Source organism: Chrysochloris asiatica, unplaced genomic scaffold (assembly GCF_000296735.1).
Source record: "Chrysochloris asiatica unplaced genomic scaffold, ChrAsi1.0 scaffold00027, whole genome shotgun sequence".
NCBI lineage: Eukaryota > Metazoa > Chordata > Mammalia > Afrosoricida > Chrysochloridae > Chrysochloris > Chrysochloris asiatica.
Genome location: NW_006408545.1, coordinates 18,114,240 through 18,126,875, shown reverse-complemented (window position 1 = coordinate 18,126,875; position 12,636 = coordinate 18,114,240). Strand labels below are relative to the sequence as shown.

The following is a 12,636-nucleotide window of genomic DNA, read 5'->3' as shown; positions in this document are numbered from 1 at the left end:
AGTTTGAATTTGCATATGAGTAATTGATGGTCTGTTCCACAGTCTGCCCCTGGCCTTGTTTTCACTGATGATATGGAGCTTTTCCATCTTCTCTTTCCGCAGATGTAGTCTATTTGATTTCTATGTATTCCATCTGGTGGGGTCCATGTACATAGCCATCTCTTATGCTGTCTAAAGAAAGTATTTGAAATGAACTAATTATTGATTTTGCAGAATGCTATCATGCGTTCTCCAGCATCATTTCTATCACCAAGGCCATATTTCCTAACTACTGATATTACCTCTTTGCTCCTAATCTTTGCATTCCAATTACCAGTAATGATCAACACATTTTGATTGCATGTTCGTTCAATTTCAGATTGAAGAAATTGGTAGAATTCTTCTATTTCATCCTCACTGGCTTTAGTGGTTGGTACTTAAATTTGAATAATGGTGGTATTAACTGGGCTTCCCTGTAGGACACCTCAAAAGATCCAGAACAAGTGAAGAGATTGAAACAGGGATCAGAAACCTCCCAACAAAGAAAATCCTAGAGCATGTGGCTTCACTGGAGAATTCTACCATTTATTGATAGCATCAATATGGATGAATGTAGAAAACATTATGAAATAAGTCAGTCACAAAAGGACAAATATTATAGGATGCCACTTATATGAAAGAGGCAAATGGTGAATCACTGAAAGGTCTGTTTGCTAACTGAAAGGTCAGCAGTTCAAACACCCCAGCTGCTTCTCAGAGATATGTGTTAGTCTGCTTCTATAAAAACTTACAAACTTGTAAATCCTATTTATTATTGTTGCTGTTAAGTGCCATCAAATCAATTCTGACTCATAGAAACTCTGTTTAGGGTTTCCAAGAAGCAACTGGTGGGTTTGAACTGTCAACCTTGTAGTTTGCAGTCTAGGGCTTAAACTATAGCACCACACCAGGACTCCTATAAGTCAGTTCTAGTCTGTCTTATAATTTCACTTTGAGATGGAAATGAATCAACAGCAACAATTTTGTTTTCTGTGTTTTTTAGCTTGTTAGAAACCAAAGTTTTTCAAGGGTAGGAGGAAGAAGGAAAAAGGAAGTCTTAGCTTAAGGAACACTGAGTTTCTGCTAATGCTGGTAGAATGTTTTGGAAGCAGATAGTGATAATGGCTGCATAACCTGACGAATATTACCAATATTCCTGAAATTCATTTGCGAAAAATGTTAAATTGGCAAGTGTTATTTTTATAACAATAAAACAATAATAAAAAGAAATCAACAAAGGAAAATTAATTACTTACTAAAAAATAAGGAAAATATCTATTTCTAAAATAGCAAGCTTATTTAAAAGACAAAACATAGAATTTGGGGGAAAAGTGAAAAATAAGTCTAATTAAAAAAAAAAGTATATTGTGATAGTTGTTGTTAAGTGCTGTTGAAATAGTTACAACTCATAGTGACCCTGTATAGGGTTTCCGAGGAGTGGTTGGTGGATTTGAAATACAGATAGACCATATAATCAATATGCAATTTGGAAAAAATGAGCGAGAGATAAGTATGGTCACCTCAAAAAGAAGAAATATAAGCAATTAATATTAAAATATGGGTCCTAGTGTGGCACTATAGAATAAGCACTGGACTGCTAACCACAAGATTGGCAACTCAACAGCTCCTTCTTGAAAACCCTGTATAGGGTTGCTCTGAGTGAGAACCGACTCGATGACACCTAAGAACAACAGTAAATATTAAAATATTAACTTCAGAAATAAGGAAATAAAATATTTTAAAAGCAACTAAGGAATGGATTATCTGTATTTTGTATTTTACTGAAACTAACATAATTTGGGACTTTCATGCCAAAACAATTTTACTCTGTCTATAGCTGGAGTCCTGGTGTCGTGCTGTGGGTTAATGTGCCAGACTGCAAAGTTGTTTGAACTGCAAGGTTGGCAATTTAAGCTCACCAGCTGCTCTTTGGAAACCCTATACAGGGTCGCTATGGGTCAGAACTTAATCGATGTCTTCATCTCTCATACTTCAGACATATTATCAGGAGGGAACAGCCCCTGGAGAAGGACATCATGCTTGGTAAAGTGGAGGGTCAGTGACAAGGAGGAAGACCTCCAATAAGATGGATTGGTACAGTGCAAAGCAGCAACAGGCACAAGTGTAACAACACTTGTGAGGATGGCACAGGACTGGGCAGTGTTTCTTTCTGTTTTGCATAGGGTGGCTATGAGTCAGAACTAACTTGATGGCACCTAACAACAACAACAACATACATGTGTACCTCACCAGATGGAATTAGGAGTCAAATTGACAATAGTTGTGGAATTCGACTGTGGAGAAGCTGAATATTATCTGCCAAAACACGGGCAGGAACTGACTGTGGAGCAGACCATTAATTACTCACATGCAAGTTCAGACTGAAGCTGAAGACTAGAAAAATCAATGGTGTTGGTGAAGATTACTGAAAGTACCATGGACTGTGAAATGAACAGACAAATCTGTCTTGGAAGAAGTAGTCAGGATACTCCTTAGAAGCAAGGATGGTGAGACATGCTCTCAGAAGAAACCAGTTCTTGGAGAAGGACATCATGCTTGGAAAAGTAGAGAGTCAGTGAAAAAGAGGAAGCCCCCAAGGACATGGACTGACATGGTGGCAGTGACAATGGGTTCAAACAGGACGAGAATTGTGAGGATGGTGTAGGACTGAACAATTTTGTTCTATTGTGTATAGACAGAATCGCTATGAGTCGGAAACAAGTTGATGACACTTACCAACAAACAGTTTAATGTATTTCCTAATGAAGCAATATCATATTATAGTTAAATGTTAAAATGTTTATTATTTTGCCTACATTAAAAAAGGTAGAAACAATTTATAGCATATGCTCACAATTATGCTAAAATAAGAAAAGGAACATTTTATACGATATATAACACTATATGATAAAATTTCACAGTTAAAACTCTGGGCTTACGGTGCTCTTATTCCAGCAGCACATTAAAGGGACTGAGAGAGTTTTGAAGAAAGAATTTGCATCCCATAAAAATGAGGCTATCTTGTTTAAAATCATTCAAAAATTTTCTTTGGGCTCTAATTGTGTTTGACTCCCTATTTTATGTTTTCATGCTCATTCTAGTAGATTTACTTTTGAACTAGCTAGCTTTTTTCCCTCTGATGTTTCCATTCATGTGTTCATGTAATTTTAAGCTTACTGTAAACATAAGATCAAATACGAAATAAATGGAAATGAACTAAATGGCACTTGAGGTTCATTTTGTTACCTTCTTTATCACTTTTGACCCTTTGATTATGTGAACCTTTTTCTGACTTCATTTTGACTCCTTCAGTGTCTTCTAGAGAGCTCTGTCTTAGGGGTTCTTGACTGTCTAATACAGAGAAAGAAAAATAAGCTTCATCAGCTAATCGATGTATGTTAGGGGCAATGTGGCCGACAACATCAATGATAAACAATTTCTTTACCATCTCCATCAACAGAAGCAGGAAATTTGTCTAGGCTTTTAAATGCTTCCACTTGGAGGTCTTCATGCTCCTTTGTTTCAAATTCTTGTTGAAATTCTCTTAAAAGGTAAGCAGCTGAAAGAGAATCAATGGCTGTGTGAGCAAAAGGAAGTTGGGGGTAGGCAGATGGGCTTACTGGTGACAAATCCCTGCTTTAACATCAGACAGACCTGAGTGTGAATTCTTACTTTGTCACTTAAGAACCGCATGACTTTGGTCTCCCTTTCTCAATTTCTACTTGTTAAAATGTGGATCATAAAGTTGAAAGCACTGTTGCAAGGATTCAGGGATGACAAATTCAATACTTCATATAGAAAATGGCACGCAAGAAGTCTGCTCCAGGCTACTGTTCTGAGTCCTGCTGAGTGGATTCTGACTCTTAGCAACCCTACAGGACAGAACAGAACTACCCCCTGAGAGCTTTCTAAGACTGTACATCTTCACGGAAGCAGACTGCCACGTCTTTCTCCCGTGGAGCAGCTGGTGGGTCAGAACATCTCACTTTTCCGTTCACAGACCAATTTGTAACCACTGTGCCTATAGGGCTCCTTTCTCAGATTAGCAGTCATTATCTTTAGTATGAACTCCTGGTGTGGCACTGTGGGCTAATGCCCTGAACTGCAAAGTCATTTGAACCACAAGGTCGGTGGTTCAAGTTCACCAGCTACTCCTTGGAAACCCTATACAGGGTCACTATGGGTTGGAACTTACTCAATGGCACTTAACAACAACATCTTTAGTATAATTAGTATAGTTTTTATGCTAAAAAAAACCTCACACCTGTCTAAAGTTGAGGCTGCTCTAGGAGGGGGTGGTTTCATTTGCTTCACAACCTCAAGTGTCTACAGGGCCAAGTTTCACTAGGCCAGGGGTGGAGGGGTGTTCCAGCCCTTACTGTCCTCCTGGGGTTAATCCCTGGGGGAGGTGGAGTGGCTGAGGTCTGGCTTGGGGTGAGCACAGAGGAAGCTGCCTGGCTCCCTGGCTTTTATTTGGACTCCAGAACCGAGCATCAATCTTCATGGTTCCTTTGCCCACTGGGCATTGAGAGAGGCAGCTGGTCACTGGGGCCAGCTTTCAGCCTCCACCAGTGATCCTTCCTGGCTGGGAAACTGGCTAGTGGGATGAAACTAGGCTGGGTTTCATTCAAAGGCCATGGGTAGACTCTGAAATCTGCCAGGAACTCTACTGCCTTTGGCCAGAGCGCTGAAATCATTTCCGAAACTCAAATAACAGTAAAATATTACTTGACAGACAGTCAGAGAAACAAATGAAATCATGCCTTTGAAAGCACTTGGTAAATTATAAAGTATTTCACTTATTAGCTATTGATTGCTATTATCTTTCATTTCAAACATAGAGAAATGAGGTTAACAAATCCTGGGTGGTATAGTTAATGCACTCAGTGTTTACTGAAACACTGGAGGTTGGAATCCATCCAGAGGCACCTAGGAAGAAAGGCCTGGAGATTTGTTTCAGGGGCAAAAAAATTAGCCACTGAAAACCCTTTAGACTGGAACTGCCATCTTGCAAATCTGCCAAAATGACAACACAAGAAAAAAAAGAAAGAAAAAACCACTTGCTATACATTCTGCAGCTTTTTTAGAAAACCTGGCATTGGTCCTTTGGTCACATCCATGTGGATCTACAAGAAAGGTGATATTATAGATAAGGGAAAGGGCATTACTCAAAAAAGAATACCCCACAAATGTTACCATGGCACAACGGGAAGATTGTAGCTTTAATAAATGCTACTTAGCGTGTTATTGGCATTGTTGTGAATAAATTAGAAGCAAGATTCTTGCCAAGAGAACTGAGCATTTTAAGCATTCTAAGAAACAAGATGGCTTCTTGGTGAAGCGAAAAGATTAGAAAAACAAGGAAGTCCAAGAGAAAGTTACCTGGGTTCACCCGAAGCTCCAACCTGCTTCACTCAGACAGGCATACTTTGTGACAACCAATGGAAAAGAGCCTGAGCTGACAGAACTATTCCCTATGAATTCATGGCACAAGGTGTAAAAGATGTCTGAGATATAAAAAAACAAAACCAAAACCTATGGAACACAGTTCTATTCTGACATAGAAGGAGTCACAATGAGTAGATGTTGATTTAGTAGCAACGGATAGTTATAGTATCAAAACAGGACACAAACTTCTAACCACTGGAGTGTGGTGGGTGGAAAGGGGAACAGCCAATGTAACCTATGATTCAAAACTAAAGGGTAAGCAGAGACCACTAGAAAGTATCAAAATTACCAAATAAGATAATAAAAGAAAAACTGAGCATTTGTATACAGAGTCTAATAAATGGGTTTAAATGTCTCTTTTAAAAAGTGCCTCTGGTTGGAACAAGAAATTCCAATCATATGCTGTCTAAAAAATAAATGAAACTCCTCACAACTGGATCAATAAATAGTATCATGATACATGAAAAAAGATTGAAATTGTCAAAGTCTTCATTTTGCTTGGATCCACATTCACCACTAATGGAAGCAGCAGTCAAACTATCAAATGGCGTGTTGTCCTAATATGGCTCGGTAGAATAAGCACTGGACTACTAATCACAAGGTTGGCTGTTCAAACACAAAAGCTGCCCCTTGTAACGCTATACAGGGTCACTATGAGTTGGAACCAATAGGACGGCACTTAATAGCAACAGATTGCATTAGGCAAATCGGATGCATAAGACCTCTTTAAAGTGTTCAAGAGCACAGATACCAGTTTGAGGACTATGGTATGCCTGACCCCAAACCATGGTATTTTCAATAGTGTTATATGCACGTGAAAGTTGGACAGTGAATAAGAAAGACTATGGAAGAATTAATACATTTACATTAGGTGTTGGAGAAGAATATTAAAAGCACATGGACTGCCAGAAGAACAAACAAGTCCATATTGGAAGAAGTACAACCAGAATGCTTCTTAGGAGCTAGAATGGTGAGACTTCCTCTCTCATACTTTGGACATGTTATCAGGAGGGACTGGTCATGCTTGGTAAAGTGGAGAGTGAGCAAAAAAGAGGAAGACCTCCAATGAGATGGACTGACACAGGGGCAGTGGTAATGGGCACAAGTGTAACCGTTGTGAGGATGGGCAGACTGGGCAGGGTTCTGTTCTGGTGTGCATATGGTTGCTATGAGTTGGAGCCTGCTTGATGGCACCTAACACACACAAAGAACGAGAGAGAAAGGGGAAGCATGGTGACTCTGTAGGACTGTAAAGTCAGCAGTTGGAGCACACCAGCTGCTCAAGGGAGAAAGATGAGGCTTTCAGCTCCTGCAAAGATTTATAGCCTTGGAAGCCCTGTACAGGGTTGCAATGAGTCAGAACTGACTCAGTGGCACTTTATAACCACAACAAAAGAAACAGAGTCCACTTATGTAGTGTGCCAGAAAAGTGAAATACATGGTGCTGGGCATTACTACCTCAGGCAAGAATTGTGTGCTCTGGAGAGAGAGCCCCACAGCCCAGTCCCCCTGCCAGGAGCAGGGGGGCCATGTTATGTGACTGTGATCTAGCCCTCCAATTATCCCCAGTCCTTTGGTCACTTACCAAAAATGACAAATATTTACTGCAGTGCCTTCCAGAATTCGAGATATGAGTTAAGTGTAGTGAGAACTTGGTTATTATCACTGATATGCTTTATTTACTAAAGCTACATTCAGTTGTGTAGTCTATAAACCAGAATAAATTTTACTTCCTAATTTGTCCATGTTGTTGTTGTTAAGTGCCATTGAGTCAGTTTGAGTCATAGCGACCCTATATATGGTGTCCAAGGAGTGGCTGGTGGGCTTGAACCATCAACACTGTGGTTAACAGTCCAGTGCTGATCCTACAGTGCCACACTAGGACATGAGTATTAAAAAAACCATATTCCATCAGATCACAATGAATCATTACCAAAATGAATAGAAAAATGAGAGGGAAGTGGGAGTCTCTGGGGAGTAGAAATATGTATGACTTTTTCTTCTGTCCTTGTTTTCCAATTTTCTGTGAACACTTCAGACACAGAGAGGACAAGAGTGTAGACATGGTTTTGAATCCCAATCACTTGTAGACTGTTAACTGGGGGAAAATTACATACTCTCTCTGAGTCTCAGTTTCTTCATGTAGTAAAAAGGAAAAATACTTAGTTCATAGAACTATTGTAAGGATAAAACAGGATCATGCATGCATACCTCCTGCATACAGTAACTGTTCAATAAATATTAGTTATAATTACTTTTTTTTTTGCACATGGAACTCTTTATAGTGATGCTCAATAGAAAATATCTGTCAACCAGCTGACTGCAGTGCTGACATCTGCGACACATTCTACGGCACTTTATTATAGAGAGAGGGGTTGTGGGCGTTCCATTCACTCTTGTGATGACAACTGGGACTGGAATTCAGACCTAGAATTACTTTAATAATGAAGAAACCTTTATAGGAAAAAGAATATTTGGAATCACAGCTGTGCTGGTCATATTTAGGGACAGGACATTGCCACATCTCTAGGGACTCCAAACAGTAGTGGTCAAATCTAGTCTTAAATTGATGGTGTTAATTCTGAATTATGGATCAAGATCTTTGAAAGTGAGCAGATTCTATCTAGTGCATACAAAGTACTGCATCCAGGGCATTCTATTAAGAAGAGATGTTTTACATGAACCCACTCTCATGTGTTCTAATGGGACCAACTACATGGGTGCTAACAATAGATATAAATTCTACCAAATTCAGTCAATGAATTTCAAAAGTAGCCATTCAAATAAGTACTCTAGTTTTTCCTCAGGAAACCAGAAAAAAGCTCCTTGTGTTGATTCAAAAATAATGTGATAAGGTGTTGTGAGATGCAGCCAGCAGCAGAAGGGTTGGGACGGACAAAGACGACTTTATGAGGATTTTGGAACCAGGGGCTCAAGTCTCAGTTATGCTGCTAGCTGGTGAATTTAAAGAAACCATTTAATGTTCATATGGAGCACAGAAAGAGCAAATAAGGTCGGCAGTTCAAACCCACCAACTGATCTGTGGGAGAAAGATGAAGCTGTCTGCTCCTGTAAGGATTTACACTCTAGGAGACCCTATACAGGGTCACTGTGAGCCAGAATTCACTCAATGGCAGTGGGTTTGATTTTTGGAGCACAGAAGTTAATGGCTACTAACTGGAGGTTGGCTGTTGGAACCTACCAGCTGTTCTGTAGGAGAAAGATGGGGCAGTTTGCTTCTGTAAAGATTACAGCCTTGGAAACTGTATGGAGCAGTTTTACTATAACCTATAGGACCACTATGTGTTGGAACCCACTCGATGGGGATGGATTTAATTTTGTCTTTTTTTTTTTTTAAACTTCCATGGGCCTCAGTTTCCACATTGATAAAATTAGAGAATTGTGTTAATTGATCAGTAAGGCTTTTTCCACATCCACTGCTTTATGACCTTCTGAATTTGAAATTAATATTCACCAGATAGATAAATTCACTGCAATCAGGGCTGACATATAACCTTAAAACAAAACAAAACAGTACCACAAGAGCCACATGGATTGTTGTTTTAATGGCTGGTGTAGATAAAGGTGTAAATACTGCTCAGTTTTTGACCTACAAAGGTGAATAAATCCAAATTGTAAGCTCTTTCCTATTCCTTTTCTTAGAGATCTAAAATGGATTTATATATACTCACTCCTTCAACCACTTACTAAGAGACAACAATACACTAACTGCTACTGCTACCAAGATCAGCAAAACAAAGTCTTTGTCCTCAAGTTGTTGTTATGTGCCGTGGAGTCAGTTCTGACTCATAGCGACCCTGTACAGCATTTCCGAGGCTGTAAATCTTTATGGGAGCTGAAAGCCTCGTCTTTCTCCTGTGGAACAGCTGGTAGTTTCTAACTGCTGACCCTGAGGACAGCAGCCTGATTCGTAACCACTATGCTACCAGAACTCCTTTGTCCTCAAGTAGCTAGACTTAATTAGTTCCTGAAACTTAAAACACACCTGAACTAAATTATATAGATTGTAAAAAAGATGGTTCACCTTGTCTTTTATTTTGTAGTTCTACAAGAAGTTTTTCTTGTACAACTTTAATGGATGTTTCCGTGATTTCAGCTATATTATTTCCAATTAATTTTTCAAGGGCTTGATCAAAACGTGGTTGAACAAGTTTGGCATAGTCAACAACCTGCAAAGATTACATAAGGAAACCAACATAAAGCATAAATTACTGTGAAAACTGAAGATACAGCCTGTACATGCACACACGCACACACATGCACACACATAAGGGGGCTTCAAAATGGAAAAAAAATTCCACTATCTATCTTTTAAATCCATTTTTCCATAACTTTTGAAGCCTCCTCAGCATTCATTATATATATTCTGGTATGGCACTATAGGATAAACACTGGACTGCAAGGTCAGTTTAAATCACAAAGTCAGCGGTTTAAACCCACCAGCCCCACCTCTGAAGCTCTATACAGGGTAGCTATGATTTGGAACTGACTCAATGACACACTACCACCACCACAATTATCCAAGTGACAGTATAAAATAAGTGAATACAAATAAAATCCTACAAACTGTAAACAAGCAGAGACAGACAGGTCTATAAACAGATAGCATTACCTTTCCTTTATACTTTTCAGCAAGCAAACTGCTAAGTGTTGTTTTCCCTGAAGACTGAGGTCCAAATATGAATACTTTACATGGTGGCACTGGCATAGGTGGAAGTAGATAGGGACGCGGATTCAATGAAAATGTTTTTAATGCTTCTTCTGATGAAAGACAGTACATTTTACCTAGAAAACTTAAAATTGACCACAATGATAAGTAACTGACCAAATGTGCAAACAAGTTTTCAAAATTAAGTTCTGAAAGCTGTACTTACCTCACAGAACAATCTGGTACTCCTGAAGAAATGTTACCTTCCTTTAAAGTCACAGGACATGTACGGCCCCATCTGCTTCTATGCCATCTATATCTTGGTGCAATTAATTTATAAGATGCAAGAGTACGGAACAGCTCATCCTGTTAATTACACATGTTGTTGTATTATCAGTGAGTCAGTTTGAACTCACAGCAACACTGTCTGACAGAGTAGAACCATCTCATAAGGTTTCCAAGGCTGACATGTTTACAGGAGCAGATGTTGTTGTTGTTAAGTACCATGGAGTCGGTTCCAACTCATAGTGACCCTGTACAGGGTTTCTGAGGCTGTAAATCTTTACGAGAGCAGAAAGCCTCATCTTTCTCCCACAGAACAGCTGGTAGTTTTGAACTGCCAACCTTAAGGTTAGCAGCCCGATTCATAACCACTATGCTACAGGAGCAGATAGCCAGGTATTTTCTCTCCTGGAGTGCCTGGTGGGTTTGAACCAACTTTAGCAACCAAATGCTTAACCACTGCTCCACCAGGGTTCCTTTAAGTACAAAAACTACATTGAAAACATGGACTTGAGTTTTGCTAAAATTAATAGTATTATACATTTTATTTCTTACTTGATCTTACATTACTATTGAAAAAAAATAGCAAATTACATTTTTTCTTAATTGCAACACTTATGCTAGATTTGATAATAATAGTTTTCTCATGTTTATTATAAAACCCTGCTTAAAGTTTCCTAAGTATTTTCTATCATAAAATATAGATGTTTTCTTAATATAGCTTCAGGAAAACTCCTACTAAAAACATTTGAATATGTGCCAGATACTCAGTTTATCTAAGTGTTTAAGTTGTTGCAGACTGCTTTAAACCAGGGAATAAAGTAATAAATTACAGAGTAACCTCAAGGAAAATTAATACACCTTCACATCAAATCAAGAAAAAGGAAAACCATGAAGATTTAGTAAACATTAAACTAACAGCAATGAAAAAATTGACAAGAAAACACACAGACAAAATGAACTCAGCACAGAAATTTTTATGGAAGAAACCACCAGCACCACAAAAAACACACACAGCAAAATGACTGCAAGTACTTGATACCTATTGATAATGACACTGGTGGGTTGATTGCACCAGTTAAGAGAGAGTAGCAGAATGGATAAGAAAACAGGATCCTTCCATATGCTGTCTATAAGAGACACACCTTACACACAAAGACAAAAAACAGATGAAAAATCAAAGGATGGAAAAAATGTATCAAGCTAATGGAAATAGAAATGAGCATGAGTGACAATATTAATTTCTGATAAACCAGAATTTAAGACAAAAACCAGTGTAAGAGGAGAACAAATAAGATGGCGGATCGAGTGGAAGTGCAGTGAAGAGCTCCGTCAGCAACAACACAGAACACCAGACCAAGCAGGCTCAGGAGTTGGTGCCAGAAATCTGAACCACATATAAATGAATATTTAGAAGGTTGGAAGGCTTACAGCTAGGGGAATTTGTAGCAGAAGCAAAGAAATCCATTGCTTTCTAATTCAAGATGCTCAGCTGCTCCAGGAGCTGCCATCTTGGGCAAGACCGAGTGGGGGAAGGATCCGAGCAGCCACGGATGCCTAACAGAATCACGGAGATAAAGGTGTGGACATTCTTTTTTGTTTTTTCGGTATCTAGTCATTGGTCTCTCGCTATCTGCGCACCTCCATTCTGGTGACTAGAGGGAGTGCCTGAGCGAGTGGACACCCCACCCCCAGCTCCCAAGGGTTCTACTACACATGCGCACAGATCTCCTCAAAATTTATAGAGATAGTTTCCACTTAAAACCAAATGGCCACAGCTGGCCCTGGACTGTTCATAACTAGAAAAAAAGGCCTGAAAGGGGATTGTGGAGCGGGACTGGCAAGACTAAAAAGGAAATAGGCCAAAAATTAAATCCTGAGTTACATCACAGAGACCAACAGTGGCATCTTGAATTTTCTCTGAAAGGAGTGAAAAGGGAAGCGCATCTCCTGATCATATCTACCTGGAGGCAATCAGAAAGCATAAAAAATACCAAAATATGCACCCATCTAAGTATTAAGGCCACAGATAACTCCTGAATATGCCCCCAAAACAGAAGCAGATAACCATATCAGCACATGTCCAGAAACGAGATAAAGTGACTGAGACAAATGAGCTGGAAATAGACCTACACTCCATACTGGAAGATGGGCAGGCTTTGGAAATGCCTGAGAAGGAATTCAGAAAAATGATTATAAAATGTATCAAAACATTATAC

The 12,636-nt window shown here is 39.2% G+C and overlaps 1 protein-coding gene across 1 annotated transcript in view; it reads right to left on the bottom strand.

Moving 5' to 3' along the window:
* The window catches only part of AK9 (adenylate kinase 9), a 175,220-nt gene that overhangs the window by 107,220 nt on the left and 55,364 nt on the right, over positions 1-12,636 (bottom strand). Inside the window, exons 10-15 of the mRNA XM_006839988.1 lie at positions 10,362-10,501; positions 10,100-10,280; positions 9,512-9,656; positions 3,464-3,577; positions 3,265-3,369; positions 2,755-2,777 (exon numbers count right to left, since the gene is read on the bottom strand). Coding sequence (XP_006840051.1) covers positions 2,755-2,777; positions 3,265-3,369; positions 3,464-3,577; positions 9,512-9,656; positions 10,100-10,280; positions 10,362-10,501 — 708 coding nt within the window. The remainder of the gene's footprint in view (positions 1-2,754; positions 2,778-3,264; positions 3,370-3,463; positions 3,578-9,511; positions 9,657-10,099; positions 10,281-10,361; positions 10,502-12,636) is intronic.